General features: G+C 49.0%; 1 protein-coding gene across 18 annotated transcripts in view; it reads left to right on the top strand.

Annotated features, from left to right (window-relative positions):
* Nucleotides 1-8,918: 8,918 nt before the first annotated feature.
* The window catches only part of BCL2L1 (BCL2 like 1), a 70,556-nt gene continuing 62,131 nt past the window's right edge, over nucleotides 8,919-17,343 (top strand). For 3 of the 18 annotated variants that reach the window (XM_017865054.1, XM_017865044.1, XM_017865053.1), the window contains exons 1-2: nucleotides 9,394-10,296; nucleotides 10,566-11,259. In XM_017865054.1, the coding sequence (XP_017720543.1) occupies nucleotides 10,696-11,259 (564 nt within the window). In that variant the 5' untranslated portion in view covers nucleotides 9,394-10,296; nucleotides 10,566-10,695. Of the gene's footprint in view, nucleotides 9,179-9,393; nucleotides 10,297-10,358; nucleotides 10,495-10,565; nucleotides 11,260-17,343 lie in introns of those variants that run through there. The other 15 variants (XM_017865061.1, XM_017865052.1, XM_017865057.1 and 12 more) reach the window with 12 other exon arrangements.

The raw sequence follows: 17,343 nt of genomic DNA, 5'->3' as shown, positions 1-17,343 counted from the left end.
AGTAAAACTGCAAAGGAGAGAGAAGGAGGAGCCAGTGAGGTAGAAAGTTATTTAAGCTCTTCAAACTCTGTTTTGAAAAAGTGAGAGATTAACTGGGTGTGGTGGCACATGCCTGCAGTCCTACCTATTCTGGATGCTGAGACGGGAGGATTGCTTGAACCCAGGAGGTTGAGGCTACAGTGTGCTGTGATCATGCCACCTCACTCCAGCTTGGGTGAGAGAATGAGATCCTGTCTTGAAAAATAATAAATAATGAGAGAGAAAGAACGAACCAGCCTCCACTGCTGCCCCTAACCAAGCTGATCCTCCACTCTATGTCTCTTAGTCCCTCCACCATCTAACTAGTGGTCACTAGGCCAGAAATCTGGACCTGCTTTCCAGCTCAATGGAGGCCTCCTACTTCATTGGCTCTGGGTGATGACTTAACTTCCAGACACCTCCAAGCGAGGTGACTTCAATCACCCAAAGACGCTCCTCTGGAGAAGGCTGCAGGTATAAATCATTGATGACAGCTGTCAGAAGGATCCCCAGGATCGCTTGGACTCAGCAGGTCAAGGCGGCAGTGAGCTGTGATTACACTGCTGCACTCTAGCCTGGGCAACAGTCATACCCTGTCTCAGAAAATAAACAAACAAAAAAAGGTTCCCCAGAAAAGTCAGCACTGTGGCTCTGTTGTTTTTGTTTTTTTGTTTTTTTTTTTTTCCATTTTTTCTTCCAATCTTCCATCCAACCAAGTGTTGGAGCTCAGAAAATGATACTCTAAAACGTGGTGCTGGCCGGGCGCGGTGGCTCAAGCCTGTAATCCCAGCACTTTGGGAGGCCGAGACGGGCGGAACACGAGGTCAGGAGATCGAGACCATCCTGGCTAACACGGTGAAACCCCGTCTCTACTAAAAATACAAAAAACTAGCCGGGCGAGGTGGCGGGCGCCTGTAGTCCCAGCTACTCCGGAGGCTGAGGCAGGAGAATGCTGTAAACCCGGGAGGCGGAGCTTGCAGTGAGCTGAGATCCAGCCACTGCACTCCAGCCTGGGAGACAGAGCCAGACTCCATCTCAAAAAAAAAAAAAAAAAAAAAAAAATGGTGCTTTGGCATGCTGGGTGCTTTGAACAAAGGAGATTGAAAGGCCTCAGAAATAAGCCTCAGAAACAAGGTCTCTCTGTGACCCTGTCCCCATCATTCCCTTCCAAAGAGCAGGAGGGAGCCATTGCTGAAGTTCTTTCGCCCTTATATGAAATCCTGAGGAAAGTTCTTCCATGGCTGCTAAATGCAATTGTCTTAAACTCTCTTCCTAGGAACTCATCAAACAACCAGGTAAGATTAGTCACCAAGAGAGGAGATTAAAAGTAACACCACATCCAGATCAGCCTATTGTCTGTTCTTCCAGAGATTGTTCCAAAACAACTTTTTTTTTTCTTTTTTTTGAGATTGAGTCTCGCTCTTCTCCGCAGGCTGGAGTCTGGAGTGCGGTGGCGCGATCTCGGCACGTGTAAGATTGGTGGTAGTGGCTGGGCGCGGTGGCTCAAGCCTGTAATCCCAGCACTTTGGGAGGCCGAGACGGGCGGATCACGAGGTCAGGAGATCGAGACCATCCTGGCTAACACTGTGAAACCCCGTCTCTACTAAAAAATACAAAAAACTAGCCGGGCGAGGTGGCGGGCGCCTGTAGTCCCAGCTACTCGGGAGGCTGAGGCAGGAGAATGGCGTAAACCTGGGAGGTGGAGCTTGCAGTGAGCTGAGATCCGGCCACTGCACTCCAGCCTGGGCGACAGGGCGAGACTCCGTCTCAAAAAAAAAAGATTGGTGGTAGCAGTCTGAGACCAGCTTACGCAACATAGTGAGGCCCCATCTCTATAAAAAATAAAATAAAATAAAAAACATTAAAAAAAAAAAAAGCTAGGTGTAGTACACACCTGCAGTCCCAGCAATTCAGGAGGCTGAAGTGGGAGGATCGTTTGAGCCTGGGAGTTTGAGGCGGCAGTGAACTATGATTGTGCCACCATACTCCGGCCTGGGCAACAGAGGGAGATCCTATCTCAATCACAAAAAAAAAAAAAAGAGTGATTCAAAGACGTTTGAATGCAAATACAGATACCTCATATATCTATACCTATGCACACATACATTTATATATATATACAATGTCTATGTGTGTTCATATGTTGTTCAAATTTTCATTTAAAAGTAATGCTTTCTTTTTTTTTTTTTTTTTTTTTTTTTTTTTTTTGAGACAGAGTCTCATCTGTCACCCAGGCTAGAGTGCACAATCTCGGCTCACAGCAACCTCCACCTCCCAGGTTCAAGTGATTCTCTTGCCTCAGCCTCCTGAGTAGCTGTGATTACAAGCAACCGCTAGCACACCCAGCTAATTTTTTGTATTTTTAGTAGAGACGGGGTTTCACCGTATTGGCCAGACTGGTTTTGAACTCCTGACCTCAAGTGATCTGCCCACCTCGACCTTCCAAAGTGCTAGGATTACAGGCATGAGCCAATACACCAGGCCAAAAGTAATGCTTTCTTATTTTAATATTTGGAAAATACAAGGAGGGTAAGGGATTAAAAATCACCTATTGATTACAATGTATACTTTTTAAGTGATGGGAACATTAAAAGTCCAGACTTCACTAACTGTATAATTCATCTACTATGTAACCCAAAACCACTTGTACCCCTAAAGCTATTGAAGTTTTTAAAAATTGTATATATGAAAAAATACTGAAAATAAAGAATAAAGAAAAGTAACTACAATCTAGCCTTTAGTGGCACTATCTCTACTATTAGCATTTTAGTATATTTCCTCTTGTCTTTTAAACATTGATTTTGTTAATACAGTAGATACAAATACATATATGCAATGTATGAAAGGTATAAAGAATAATGAAGCAAAAAAATGTCTCTGTACCTATGTATAATTCAACAAGAAAACCATTTTCGTTAACCTTTTTTTTTCTACTTTTTTTGTTTCTTTCTTTCTTTTTTTTTTTTGAGACAGAGTCTTGCACTGTTGCCCGGGCTGGAGTGCAGTGGCGCAATCTTGGCTCACTGCAACCTCCACCTCCTGGATTCAAGCGATTCTCCTGCCTCAGCTTCCTGAGTAGCTGAGATTACAGGCACCCGCCACCATGCCCAGCTAATTTTTTTGTATTTTTAGTAGAGACGGGGGTTTCACTATGTTGGCCAGGCTGGTCTCGATTTCTTGACCTTGTGATCTGCCCGCCTTGGCCTCCCAAAGTGCTGGGATTACAGGCATGAGCCACCACACCCGGCCTTGTTCCTTTTTATTTAAATTGTTTATACTATTCTGTTTCAGACATAGATCATTATTTTTGAAGCTTCCAATTTCATCTTGTTCCCTAGGTCAATTCACTACCCTCTCCTGTTAATGTCCAATAGCTATAATGACTTTTTTTTTTTTTTTTTTTTTGAGAGAGAGGCTCTCTCTGTTGCCCAGGCTGGAGGGCAGTAGCAGGATCTCAGCTCCCTGCAACCTCTACCTCCTGGATTCAAGCAACTCTCATGCTTCTGCCTCCAGAGTATCCGTGACTTCAGGTGCATGCCACCACACCCAGCATATTTTTAGTAGAAATGTTATTTTGCCATGTTGGCCAGACTGGTCTCAAACTCCTGACGTCAAGTGATCTGCCCGCCTTGGCCTCCCAAAGTGCCGGGATTACAGCATGAGCCACTGCGCCCAGCCTATCATGACTTTTCTGTTTGTCATTCTCTTATCACATAGACATATAAGGTGTGTATATATACATATAACTTGTATATATACAAGTTATCTACTATTGGAGAACAAATTACCCCCAACCTTTTTTTTTTTTTTTTTTTTTTGAGACAGAGTCTCGCTCTGTCGCCCAGGCTGGAGAGCAGTGGCCGGATCTCAGCTCACTGCAAGCTCCACCTCCCGGGTTTATGCCATTCTCCTGCCTCAGCCTCCCGAGCAGCTGGGACTACAGGGGCCCACCACCTCCCCCAGCTCGTTTTTTGTATTTTTTAGTAGAGACGGGGTTTCACCGTATTAGCCAGGATGGTCTCGATCTCCTGACCTCGTGATCCGCCCGTCTCGGCCTCCCAAAGTGCTGGGATTACAGGCTTGAGCCACTGCGCCCGGCCACCCCCAAACTTAGCAGCTTAAAATTACAATAATTTATTATTTCATACAATTTCTGAGTGTCTGAGGAACACAATTCTGAGGAATTCAGCTTAATGGAGTGGTTCTGGTTCAAGGTCTCTAATAAGATTATCATCACCTGAAGGCTTGACTGGGCCAGGAGGACCCTCACATGACTATCGACCTCTCCATAGGGCTGCTCCCAACATGGCAGCTGACTTCCCCCAGAGTGAGAGAGAGACCACAAACACAAAGACAGAAGCTACGATCTTTTTTTTTTTTTTTTTGAGATGGACTCTCCCTCTGTCGCCCAGGCTGGAGTGCAGTGGCAGGATCTCGGCTCACTCACTGCAAGCTCTGCCTCCCAGGTTCACGCCATTCTCCTGCCTCAGCCTCCCGAGTAGCTGGGACTACAGGCGCCCACCACCACGCCCAGCTAATTTTTTTTTGTATTTTTAGTAGAGATGGGGTTACACCGTGTTAGCCAGGATGGTCTGGATCTCCTGACCTCATGATCCACCCGCCTCGGCCTCCCCAAGTGCTGGGATTACAGATGTGAGCCACCACGCCCGGCTGAAGCCACAATCTTTTGTCACCAAGTCTTGAAGTGACATACCCTCAGTTTGGGCAATATGGCAAAACACCGTCTCTACAAAAAATACAAAAATTAGCCAGGTGTGGTGGCACACACCTGTGGTCCCAGACACTAGGGAGGCTGAGTGGGGGAGGATTGCTTGGGCCGAGGAGGTCAAGGCTGCAGTGAGCCGTGACTGTGTCACTGCGCCACAGCCTTGGCAACAGCGAGTCCCTGTCAAGAAAAGAAAGAAAGAGAAAAAAGAAGGGAGGGAAAGAAACATTCCATCGCTGCAATTTGTCATTAGTCACACAGAACAACTGTGGTTCAGTGTGGGAGGAAAACACACAAGAGCGTGAATATGAAGAGGCAGGGATATTCAGGTGCCATCTTGGAGGAAGCTAGATACTACAAACTCTAAATTGTATAGTTTTGCTTATTTCTAAACTGCGTATAAGTAGATTCTTCCTACATTATTTTTTCTTTTGCAATTTTTTCCATTCAATATGTTTCTGAAATTCTTTTTTTTTTTTTTTTTTTTTGAAAGGGTGTCTCACTCTGTCGCTGGAGTACAATGGTATGATCACATCTCACTGTAGCCTCAACCTCCCAGGCTTAAGCAATTCTCCCACCTCAATCTACTGAGTTGCTAGGGACTACAGGTGTTATGCCACCAGGCCTGGCGAATTGTTTTTTGTTTGTTTGTTTGTTTTGTTTTGTAGAGAAGAGGTCTCACTATGTTGCCCAGGCTGGTATTGAACTCCTGGCTTGAGCTCAAGCATCTTTCCGCCTCGGACTCCCAACGTGGTGGGATTACAAGTGTGAGCCACCATGGCTGGTCTGTTTCTGAGATTCTTCTTTTTTTGGGGGGAGGGGACAGATTCTCGCTGTGTCGCCCAGGCTGGAGTGTGGTGGCGTGCTTTCGGCTCCCTGCAACCTCTGTCTCCTGGGTTCAAGTGATTCTCCTGCCTCAGCCTCCTGAGTAGCTAGGATTACAGGCACTTGCCACCATGCCTGGCTAATTTTTGCGTTTTTAGTAGAGACGAAGTTTCACCATGTTGGCCAGGCTGGTCTTGAACCCCTGATCTCATGATCCACCCGCCTTGGCCTCCCAAAGGGGTGGTACTACAGATGTGAGCCACCATGCCCGGCCAAAGTTGGCATGGTTTTAAATAGTGTTATATAATTAAAAATAGGCCGGGCACGGTGGCTCACGCCTGTAATCCCAGTACTTTGGGAGGCCAAGGCGGGCGGATCACGAGGTCAGGAGATTGAGACCATCCTGGCGAACACGGTGAAACCCCATCTCTACTAAAAATACAAAAAAAAAAAAAATAGCCGGGCGTGGTGGCGGGCTGAGGCAGGAGAATGGCGTGAACCTGGGAGGCGGTGGAGCTTGCAGTGAGCTGAGATCATTGCGCCACTGCACTCCAGCCTGGGCGACAGAGTGAGACTCCATCTCAAAAAATAAAATAAAATAAATAAAATAATAGCTGGGTGTGGTGGCTCATGCCTGTAATTCCAGCACTTTGAAAGGCTGAGGTGGGCGGAGCACAAAGTCAGGAGTTTGAGACCAGCCCGACCAACATGGTGAGGCAGGAGAATCACTTGAACCCGGGAGGCAGAGGTTGCAGTAAGCTGAGATTGTGCCACTGCACTCCAGCCTGGGCGATAGAGCGAGACTCCGTATCAAAAAAAAGAAAAAAAAAGAAAAGAAAAGAAAAAAAGAGGGAGGCTGAGACCAGAGAATTGCTTGAATCCAGGAGGCAGGGGTTGCAGTGAGCCAAGATCATGCCACTGCACTCCAGCCTGGGCAACAGAGCAAGACTCTGTCTCAAAAAAAAGAAAAAGAGAAAAGAAAAGAATTACAAAGTTATGCGTAGACAATACAGAGAAGTATAAAGAAGAAAACTTACTTTCTTTAGATTTAAATGTAACTTATTTTCTTTAAATTAGAATCCAAAGACCATTTGAGAGCCATTTTCAAGACTTGCAAAATTCCTTTTCCAAAATACCGTATCCATCTTTCCAAAATATAAATTTCTTCATGTTCTTTCTGGTTTAAAAAAGCTTTGCTGGCTCCTCTGGTGCTATTTGATGTGCTGCTCACATGGATACACATTTATATTCCACCTCCTCTCTACCACTCTCCTCAGTCATCCCAATTTATTTCCAGGACACCATGGGCTCTCATGCTGGGTTGCCAGGCCTTCGCTCAAGCAATATCTTCTGCTTAAAATGCTCCTACATCCTTTCTCTCCCAAGCAAAATTCGATTCTTCTTTTCAGGGCCAGTTCAGTAAAGCCCCTATCTGTGGACAGAGTTTATCTGCCCTGACAGAGTTTATCTGCCCTCTGCTAGGCTCCCAAAGCACACTGAGGCTTCCATAATGATACTTTTCATATTGAAATAATTGTGACACCATAGGTCCAAAAATGTAAATCAGACCAGGTGCGGTGGCTCACACCTGTAATCCCAGCACTTTGGGAGGCCGAGGTGGGTGGATCACGAGGTCAGGAGTTCGAGACCAGCCTGACCAACTGGTGAAATCCTGTCTCTACTAAAAATACAAAAATTAGCCAGGTGTGGTGGCGGGTGCCTGTAATCCCAGCTACTCAGGAGGCTGAGGCAGGAGAATCACTTGAACCCCAGAGGCAGAGGCTGCAGTGAGCTGAGATTGCACCACTGCACTCCAGCTTGGGTGACAGAGCAAGACTCTGTCTCAAAAAAAAAAAAAAAAAGTAAATCAGGGCTAGGTGTGGCTAATGCCTGTAATCCCAGCACTTTGGGAGGCTGACACAGACGGATCACTTGAGCCCAGGGGTTTGAGACCAACCTGGGCAACATGGGGAAACTCCATTCTTTACAGAAAATACAAAAATTAGCTGGGCGTGGAAGTGCGAGCCTGTATTCACAGCTACTGGGGAGGCTGAGGTGGGAGGATTACCTGGGATGGGAGGTCAAGGCTGCTGTGAGCTGAGATCACACCATTGCACTGCAGGCTGAGTGACAGACAGACCCTGTCTCAAAAAAAAAAAAAAAAAAAAAAAGGCCAGGCAGAGTGGCTCAGGCCTGTAATCCCAGCACTTTGGGAGGCTGAGGCAGGCGGATCGCCTGAGGTCAGCAGTTTAGAGACCAGCCTGGCCAAAATGGTGAAACCCTGTCTCTACTCAAAATACAAAAATTAGCCGGGTCCACACCCGGGCTACATCTGGGACTACAGGTGCACCTGTAGTCCCAGATACTAGGGAGGCTGAGGCAGGACAATCACTTGAACCTGGGGGGCAGAGTTTACAGTCAGCCAAGATAGCACCACTGCACTCCAGCCTGGGCAACAGAGCAAGACTCTGTCTCAAACAAACAACAACAAAAAAAAAAAAAAAAAAAAAAAAAAAAATGAGGAAAACTTCAACAGAAAGACCACCTGAAAAGGGGGTAAACAATATGAAGAGAATTCACCAATACAAGATCCATCCTCCAAAGAAAGACTAAAAAATATGACAAATTGCTCAACTTCATTCATAATAAAAAAAAGAAATATGAAAGTGCCTTAGGTTTTTACCCATCTAATTGGCAAAGATAAAACATTTGATAACACACTGTGTGGTTCAGGAGGTAAGGAAATTGGCCGGGCGCGGTGGCTCACGCCTGTGATTCTCCTGTAAACGATTCTCCTGCCTCAGCCTCCCGAGTAGCTGGGATTACAAGCATGCGCCACCAGGCCCAGCTAATTTTTTGTATTTTTAGTAGAGACGGGGTTTCACCATGTTGGCCAGGCTGGTTTTGAATTCCTGACCTCAGATGATCCGCCCGCCTCGGTCTCCCAAAGTGCTGGGATTACAGGCGTGAGTCACCACGCCCGGCCTGTCCTATGGACTTTACAATTAATAACTTTTGAAATCATCACAATAGCTCAACGAGAGAGGTTGGTACTATTACCCATTTTACAATTGAGGACATTGAAGCACAGCAGTTGAGAAACTTGCCTAACTAGCAGAGTTAGAATCCAGACAAAGTGCTTAACCACAAGGCGATGCTTCTTCTATATATAAACTGACGGGCGGATGAAATAGGTTGACTGACTAATGATTGACTGACTGACTGACTGAATGAATGAATACATGGAAATGTGATTATAAATGTTGATTTTTTGCGCCTTCCGATTCCCCGGATCTACCGCGAGGGGGCGATCTCTCCCCGGTCCTGATGCCAGTCACTCAAGGCGCGCACTCCCTTTGCGTCTCGGGCTCGCGCGCGTTGCCGCAGCACCGGAAGTGACTGAGCTTGCAAGTTCCCCCGTCTCTTCAGGGGAAACTGAGGCCGGCTTGTTCGGGAGAGACGGCGCGAGCAGTCAGCCAGGTAGGCCGGCAGCCAGGTAGGCCGGCCCGGGTCCGCGGCGCGGAACTCGGCCGCGAAGAGCTCTTGCGTCTGGAAGCTACCGGGCCGATGAAGGGGGATGTGGCCCCCCACGGCTCGCGGGGCTCACAGGTGAGAGCGCCGCCTCCCCTGTGCCTGACAGCCGCTGCGCCCAATAGGAGCCTTCGCCGTCCCGCTTCCGTGCCGGCTAGGCTCGCTGATTGGCGGCGCTGGGGAGGACCGCCGGGGGCGAGGCCCCTCCTCCTAGAAAGGTCTAGGGGGCGCCCCCGGGGGAGGGCGGTTGCTTAGCAACGGGGCGGTGGCTCGGCGGGTACCCGGCCTAGTGAGCACGAGAAGCCGCGAGGCCGCAGCCGGCCCACCCTGGGCTCCGGAGAGGTGCAGCCCCCGGCCCCGGAGCCCTCCCGGGGGCGCCAGGAAGCCACTTTGGGCCTGTCCCCAGGAAAACGTGGTCTCAGCTGTGGGGCCGTCGAGCAGGCCTCGACCCCTCTTCCTGACCTGAGGAGAGGCCCAGCGCCTCACCCTCACCCAGTCTTTGTGCAGGGCGCCGGCGGCCATTGTGTCCGGGCGGGGAATGGAGGGCCCGGCAATCCCCCACCACCACGTTCAGGGCCTTTGGGGAATTCAAAGAAAACCAGCGGCATTTGTGGGGGGTCTCCGGCCTTCAACCTCCCAGACAGGCCTGGGGGTGGCCTTCCCAAAGTCAGATCGCAGATCCGAGGCAGTTTCCCCCTCCCTGCGTCCCTCACCGAAACCTTGAACCCCATTGAGAAGTCCCTTCAGGGTTTCGGACGCCTCCGCCTCACCCTGGGCTGGTACTTAAATAGAAAAAAGAAAGGAAAAAAAACACCTAAATCCATACCAGCCACCTCCGGGAGAGTTCTCCTGGCTCCCAGTAGGAGGCGGAGAGCCAAGGGGCGTGCGAGAGCGAGGGGGCTGGGCTCCCGGGTGGCAGGAGGCCGCGGCTGCGGAGCTGCCGCCCTGGATCCGGGCGATGGAGGAGGAAGCAAGCGAGGGGGCTGGTTCCTGAGCTTCGCAATTCCTGTGTCGCCTTCTGGGCTCCCAGCCTGCCAGGTCGCATGATCCCTCCGGCCGGAGCTGGTTTTTTTGCCAGCCGCCGCGAGGCCGGCTGAGTTACCGGCATCCCCGCAGCCACCTCCTCTCCCGACCTGTGATACAAAAGATCTTCCGGGGGCTGCACCTGCCTGCCTTTGCCTAAGGCGGATTTGAATGTAGGTGGTGCGGGGGAGGGGGAGTGAGGGGGGGACTGCCCAAGGGATGACTTTCCGAGGAAGGCATTTCGGAGAAGAGGGGGGTAGAAAAGGCTGGTGGGAGATTCAGAGTCCACTGGTGCTTTCGATTTGACTTAATTGAAGTATCTTGGAACCTAGACCCAGACCTTCGTAAGACCCACAAAGAAACCAGTTCTGGTACCTGGAGGGGGAATGGGATGTTTAGGGTAAGTGGCATGCATATTAAATTTTTTTTTTTTTTCCTAAAGCTCTTTCTCTCCCTTCAGAATCTTATCTTGGCTTTGGATCTTAGAAGAGAATCACTAACCAGAGACCAGACTCAGTGAGTGAGCAGGTGTTTTGGACAATGGACTGGTTGAGCCCATCCCTATTATAAAAATGTCTCAGAGCAACCGGGAGCTGGTGGTTGACTTTCTCTCCTACAAGCTTTCCCAGAAAGGATACAGCTGGAGTCAGTTTAGTGATGTGGAAGAGAACAGGACTGAGGCCCCAGAAGGGACTGAATCGGAGATGGAGACCCCCAGTGCCATCAATGGCAACCCATCCTGGCACCTGGTGGACAGCCCCGCGGTGAATGGAGCCACTGGCCACAGCAGCAGTTTGGATGCCCGGGAGGTGATCCCCATGGCAGCAGTAAAGCAAGCGCTGAGGGAGGCAGGCGACGAGTTTGAACTGCGGTACCGGCGGGCGTTCAGTGACCTGACATCCCAGCTCCACATCACCCCAGGGACAGCATATCAGAGCTTTGAACAGGTAGTGAATGAACTCTTCCGGGATGGGGTAAACTGGGGTCGCATTGTGGCCTTTTTCTCCTTCGGCGGGGCACTGTGCGTGGAAAGCGTAGACAAGGAGATGCAGGTATTGGTGAGTCGGATCGCAGCTTGGATGGCCACTTATCTGAATGACCACCTAGAGCCTTGGATCCAGGAGAACGGCGGCTGGGTAAGAACCAAGCCCCTTGTGTGTCCCTTTTCTTTGGTCTCTGGTCAGAGATCCCCAACTGCCCTTCTTCTGTATCTCTTTCTGTTAGGTTGGGTGATTGTTGGAGACATTGATAGTTGAGGAAACCTGACCTCATTTCACGACAAGAGGTTAACTCCTTGGAAATACAAGTGACCCTGTGCTTCAGAGATCAGGCATCTTTTACCCTGGTCACCCCCATGACTCCCCTATTCCATACTTGTGTTCCAGTTTCTCAGCAAAGAAAACTATAGCCTATGTGTTCATTAAGTCCCAAACCTGTGAGGGTAGGAAGTTAGTTCGGTGTTTCCCTTACCGTATACAATGGTTCACACATAAAAGGGTGATGAGTATCAGTGACCGACAGACCTCTCCATCTGTTCCCCCCAAGGGATCTCAGTCCTATCCTGGGCTTCTCTTCTCCAAATCAAGTTCCCTTTATTTCAAAGTTTCCGTGTAAGGCACTCTTCTCTCAGACAAGGGCATGGCCACAGGCAGGAGTTCCCACTGGGTTGAATGGCTGAGAATTGTCAGATTTTGGGGCAGTGTAGGCTGTGCAGATTGTGTTTGCACTGCGCCCCCTAAGTTCATTTCCCCCAAAGTGTGCGACTTTCTGCATGGTTGCCTTGTTTGTGGAGCACTTGCTGTGTCACACATTAAGCCCGGGGACTTTGCACCTCGTTGCCTGGGGTCGGTTGGGGAGCTCCAGCTGCTCTGCCTGTTACTTTCCGGCCAGAGCCCTGGGGCCTCTTCACCAAGCACTGTTTGCTGGCAAAGCAAGAACCCAGTTTTTGGGGCTCTGTGAGACATTGAGATTTAGTAACAGACTTCAGATGCAGGTATAAGTCCCTGTCTTATAACTCTGTCATGTATCTAGCTCCGTCATATAACTAGCTGTGTGACTTTGGACAGGCTGGGTTACTTTCTCAAGGCTTAGTTTCTTCCACTAAAAAATGTGGCAAGCTCTCCTTGCCTTACAGAGTATTGTAAATCTTGGCAATAATGTGAGCACAGTGACCAACACCAGCAAATTCCTTTTCCAGGGAGGGAGAGTTCTCCTGCTCATCACTGAGCCAGGGTGAGGTGGTGGTGAAAGCTTCTTTACCAGTGGTCACTGTGGGCAAGTTTTGCTCTTCAGTGAACTCAGTCCTGTTTTCTTGCTTATTTCCCTACCTAGGGGAGGTGCGAGGTTTATGAGAGGTATTCTATCCCTTCAGAATATGCAGAAAAGCAACAAGCTGTGGAAAATAAGTCATCCATTGAAGGAGCTGAGGTGGAAGGGGACATGCACCATGGACTCAGGAATGTCAAGAATGCAACTGTCTATAGGCTGGGCCTAGGGCGTGGCAGGCACTTCACTTTACCACTGAGCAAGAGACCAGAATTTGCCCTGGAACCCCACCCCCTCATTTCCCATTTCTTTGCAACTTCAACTCTTCTGTGCCAGCTCTTCTAAAAGGCAAGGGGGTCAAGTCAATAGAGGTCAGATAACTGGGGTGGGGTCAGGGGAGGTAAAGGTGGTGGGTTCTCTTGAGCTAAGGCTGACTAGACTTGAAAGCCATTCTGTAAATGAACTCCCTGGGGGGATAAATGATTAAATAGTTCCTGTTGGTTTGTGCAGTGACCTCTCCTGTTCCCTCCTGCTTTGAATTCTCTTTTGGGGCAAATATTTGTTCAGTTGATTACAGGAGGGACAGGATTCCAGTACTGCAGACACACCCTCTGAGCCATCTCCAAGTGGGGACTGAGGCCATTTGCCCACTTTGCCTGACTGTTGTCTTTGGCCAGTGGTCCTAATACCAGGTGGGTTGTTGCCAGCTATAAACAAAAGGCAGTCTGGGAGAGGTGCCTGGTCTGCTAGCCAGCCTCTGCAGAGGGCTACACCTACCAGAGAATTGCCAGCTGCCCAGTGGTGTATATGAAAGAGGTCTTAGACACAGCAGTTCTGAGCAAGTTTATTAGATCTCCATTGGATTGAAATTCCGTCTTCCATCTCTTTGCTTAAGAATTATCAGAGCCCGTTGGACAACATACCACATGTCACTTCCTCTTGGTGAACAGAGGGGATGTGTGTGGAAGAGCTAGTTATGTCAGAACCATTTCTGAGCATGCATTCTCTCCCTGAGGCCAAGGAGTAAAGAACATTTGACTCAGGATCCTTTGAGCCTGGGTAGAAGGTACCCGCCCTCCTCTCAGGTACTGTCCTGTTCCAAGCTGCACCACCTGGCTACTGTGGTGGCATTGGGTAATTATCCTGGAGGCTGCAGCTGGGAGATCCTTGGGGGTAGGAGTTATGGGCTATTCTACTCAGGGCTGTGTTCTAAATTTAGCATCCCTACAGGAAAGGGGAAGGAAATTAGTCTTTACTGAGTACCTGTTAAGTACTAGGCACTGTGTTAGGTCCTCTACTTATGCAACCAATATTTCTTGAGCATCTACTGTGAAGCTGGCAGTGTTCTAGGTGCCGGCCATAAGCCACACATGGTACCTTCTAAGCCACACATGGTACCTTCCTTCATGGAAATGGCATGCTGTTTCATATATTCTACAGTAACCTTCCAAGGTAGGCGAGTTCATTCCCAGTGAAGCTCTTTGTGGCTAAGTGACTGACCCCAGGTATTCCTCAGCCAGTTAAGTGTCTGAATGAGAATTTACACCGAGGTTGGCATAACTCTTTTTTTTTTTTTTTTTTGAGAAGGAGTCTTGCTCTGTCGCCCAGGCTGGAGTGTAGTGGCTGGATCTCAGCTCACTGCAAGCTCCGCCTCCCGGGTTTACACCATTCTCCTGCCTCAGCCTCCCGAGTAGCTGGGACCACAGGCACCCGCCACCTCGCCCGGCTACTTTTTTGTATTTTTTAGTAGAGACGGGGTTTCACCGTGTTCGCCAGGATGGTCTCGATCTCCTGACCTCGTGATCTGCCCGTCTCAGCCTCCCAAAGTGCTGGGATTACAGGCTTGAGCCACCGCGCCCGGCATAGAGGTTGGCATAACTCTAAAGCCTAAACACTTTTCATCCTATCAAGTTGTCCAGGGAGTAATAAAGTGACCCAGACAGGCTGACCCAGAAAGCCAGAGATGCTATTGGGCCAAGCAAACCATGCCTGTCAAGGTGCTCACTCTGGACTGATAACTGGCTTTGTTCAGGTAGTTATGGGAAGGATAGTTGGCAGGAGCAGGTTCCCAGAGGCGTGTTGGTAGCCTCAGATTCTGGCACTGCAAAAACTCAGACATGGCAGGTTTCAAGTGGGCATCAGGGTTTTGCCCAGAGTGAGCTGCTTATTAATTTTTTCATTGCTTTTTTTTTGAGACGGAGTCTTGCTCTGTCACCAGGCTGGAGTGCAGTGGCGCCATCTCGGCTCACTGTAATCTCCGCCTCCCAGGTTCAAGCGATTCCCCTGTATCAGCCTCCCCAGTAGCTGACACTATAGGCACGTGCCATCATGCCTGGCTTATTTTTTGTATTTTAGTAGAGACGGGGGTTTCACCATGTTGGCTAGGCTGGTCTCGAACTCCTGACCTCAGGTGATCCGCCTGCCTTGGCTTCTCAAAGTGCTGGGATTACAGGCTTGAGCCACCGCGCCAGGCCAATTTTTTCTTTTTCTTTTCTTTTTTCTTATTTTTTTGAGACAGAGTTTCACTCTTGTGCCTAGGCTGGAGTGCAGTGGCGCGATCTCGGCTCACTGCAGCTTCCGCCTCCCCGATTCAAGCGATTCTCCTGCCTCAGCCTCCCGAGCAGCTGGGATTACAGGTGTGCGCCACCACATCTGACTAATTTTGTATTTTCAGTAGAGACGGGGGTTTCTCCATGTTGGTCAAGCTGGTCTCAAACTCCTGACCTCAGGTGATCAGCCTGCCTCAGCCTCCCAAAGTGCCGGGATTACAGGCATGAACCACCTTGCTTGGCCCCGGACACTTTTTTCCGGGGGAGAGTTAAAACTCTCTCAGGCCCTGCCAATAGATGACAGCGGTGTGTGTGTGGAGAGAAGGTGGCCTGCCGCAGGTATCTCTACTTAATGGTGGAGTGATGCTTCAGGGACTGAAAGTATAGACCCTTAGCCAGATTATTGCCTGCCTGGAGTCACCTGATGAAATGCTGAACCTGTTCGGCTCTCTTGTCCATCTGTCTCCTCCGCCTGTAAAATGGAATAATGATAGCCAGCTTCCATAGCTTGACTCTAGTAAAGGATCTAGCACAAAAGCCCTTCCCCTGCCATAATTGTAGGGTGGAAACCCTTTAATGAATGGGCAGCTTCCCTCAGAGAACTGACTCTTCCCCCTAGAGTTTCTCCTTAAGAAACAAAGTCCCTGTGATACTCACCTGGAATGTTGTATACATGACCTTCCCCAAAGGTTCACAAGTGTTTCTGGTGCTTTCCAATGGGAATGTGGGAAGGGACCCAGGTGGGCCTGGCTACTTTGGGATTGCTGTTCCTGAAGAAATCCTTTAGCCTGATAGAAACGTCATCGTTGGGAGCAATGAACAGTGTAGCGGGGCAGAAAACATAACTTGGTCTTTTTTAAGCTGTGTGGCTCAGTAGTCTGAGTTTCTGTAGATCTCTTATTGCCTAATCTGGCTTCTTCAGATGGATGTATGCTTAGTTGAAGCACCTCAGCCCTTTGCAGATAGTGGCAGTTCTGCGGTTTTCTTGGGGAAACCCCATTAGAAACCCCAAATGTGGAAATTTTTAGTAATCTCATTCGGGTCCCAAAATGAAGTAGAAGTGTCTCAGGGGCTCCCCCTTGAAACACCTACTTCTTCTGAGTGTACATTTGAGGTTGCTCTTAAAATTCTGTTACCATCACAGGGTTTTCCAGACTTCCTGGGAATAATTTCCCCAGTAGCCCCACAGAGCCCTTTAGCTTCTGTTGAAAATTACCCGGGTATTTTTTCAGGGGGCTCCAATGGAACCTGGAGAGTTTTCTTGACTTTTGTATGGGTGTCCCCAGATTTGTTTGGGCTGCACGAAGCAGCAGTTGTTATCTCTGTCCCTTCCCTCAGCAGATATCTGTCCTGAGGCCAGTGGGCTTGAGAGTCCTCCTCTGTGTCCGACATCCCTGATTTTGCCAGTGCCCTCAACCTTCCATAGTGGGGCTTTCTTTAAGCAACTGTGGTTTTGCCTGAGTTTAATGTGGATAGACATAGGGGCAATTCCCAGTGTACTGCTTTTCTACAGAAGCATAATCTCCTACTGCCTTAATTAAGCAGGGGCCCTGTCCCCATCCCAACCTCCAACCTAATTCCACAGAGTCCTCCCTAAGGACTCCCTCTTTTTCTTTAAAGGATTCACTCTGCTCCTGGATCTTCTTCTCTTCTGCTCCTCTATCCAGCAGTCTGTCTTCCTTGTTCCCAGTTGGCAGACCTGAGTCAGACAATCTCACTGGGTCTTTTTGTTTAGCCTGGGAAGAGAAGACCCAGGAGAATATGATCACCAGCTTCAGATATCTGAAGGAAGAAGGACTGAGTCTTTTTTTTTTTTTTTTTTTGAGACGGAGTCTTGCTGTGTCGCCCAGGCTGGAGTTCAGTGGCGCAATCTCGGCTCACTGCAAGCTCCACCTCCCGGGTTCATGCCATTCTCCTGCCTCAGCCTCCCAAGTAGCTGGGACTACAGGCGCCCACCACCGCGCCTGGCTAATTTTTTTTTTTTTTTTTGTATTTTTTTTTAAGTAGAGGCAGGGTTTCACTGTGTTAGCCAGGATGGTGTGGATCTCCTGACCTCCTGATCCGCCCGCCTTGGCCTCCCAAATTGCTGGAATTACAGGCGTGAACCACTGTGCCCAGCCCCAGGACTGAGTCCTTTTTTTATTGGTGTGGTACCTGGCAAAACTTGGATAAATGAAAAGAAGTTAACAGTTGGTAGAGCTTAAATTATGTGCAGAGAAGACATTTCTAACAGATTTACTCTCTCCTATATTTAGGAGCTCCTCAGGGTGGAGGCCACATCTTGGCCATGCTTATTTCCTCAGCTCTGAGCAGAGGCCTTGGGCATAGCAGATACCGAATGAAAGAGAAACTCAGTAAATTTCTGAAAAAAACAGACCGTTATCAAGCCAGAGTAACAATCATGGG

This window comes from Rhinopithecus bieti, unplaced genomic scaffold, assembly GCF_001698545.2.
Source record: "Rhinopithecus bieti isolate Rb0 unplaced genomic scaffold, ASM169854v2 scaffold_78508, whole genome shotgun sequence".
Taxonomy (NCBI): Eukaryota; Metazoa; Chordata; class Mammalia; order Primates; family Cercopithecidae; genus Rhinopithecus; species Rhinopithecus bieti.
Note: the sequence above shows the minus strand (reverse complement) of the source record. Positions and strands in the feature narration are given on the sequence as shown.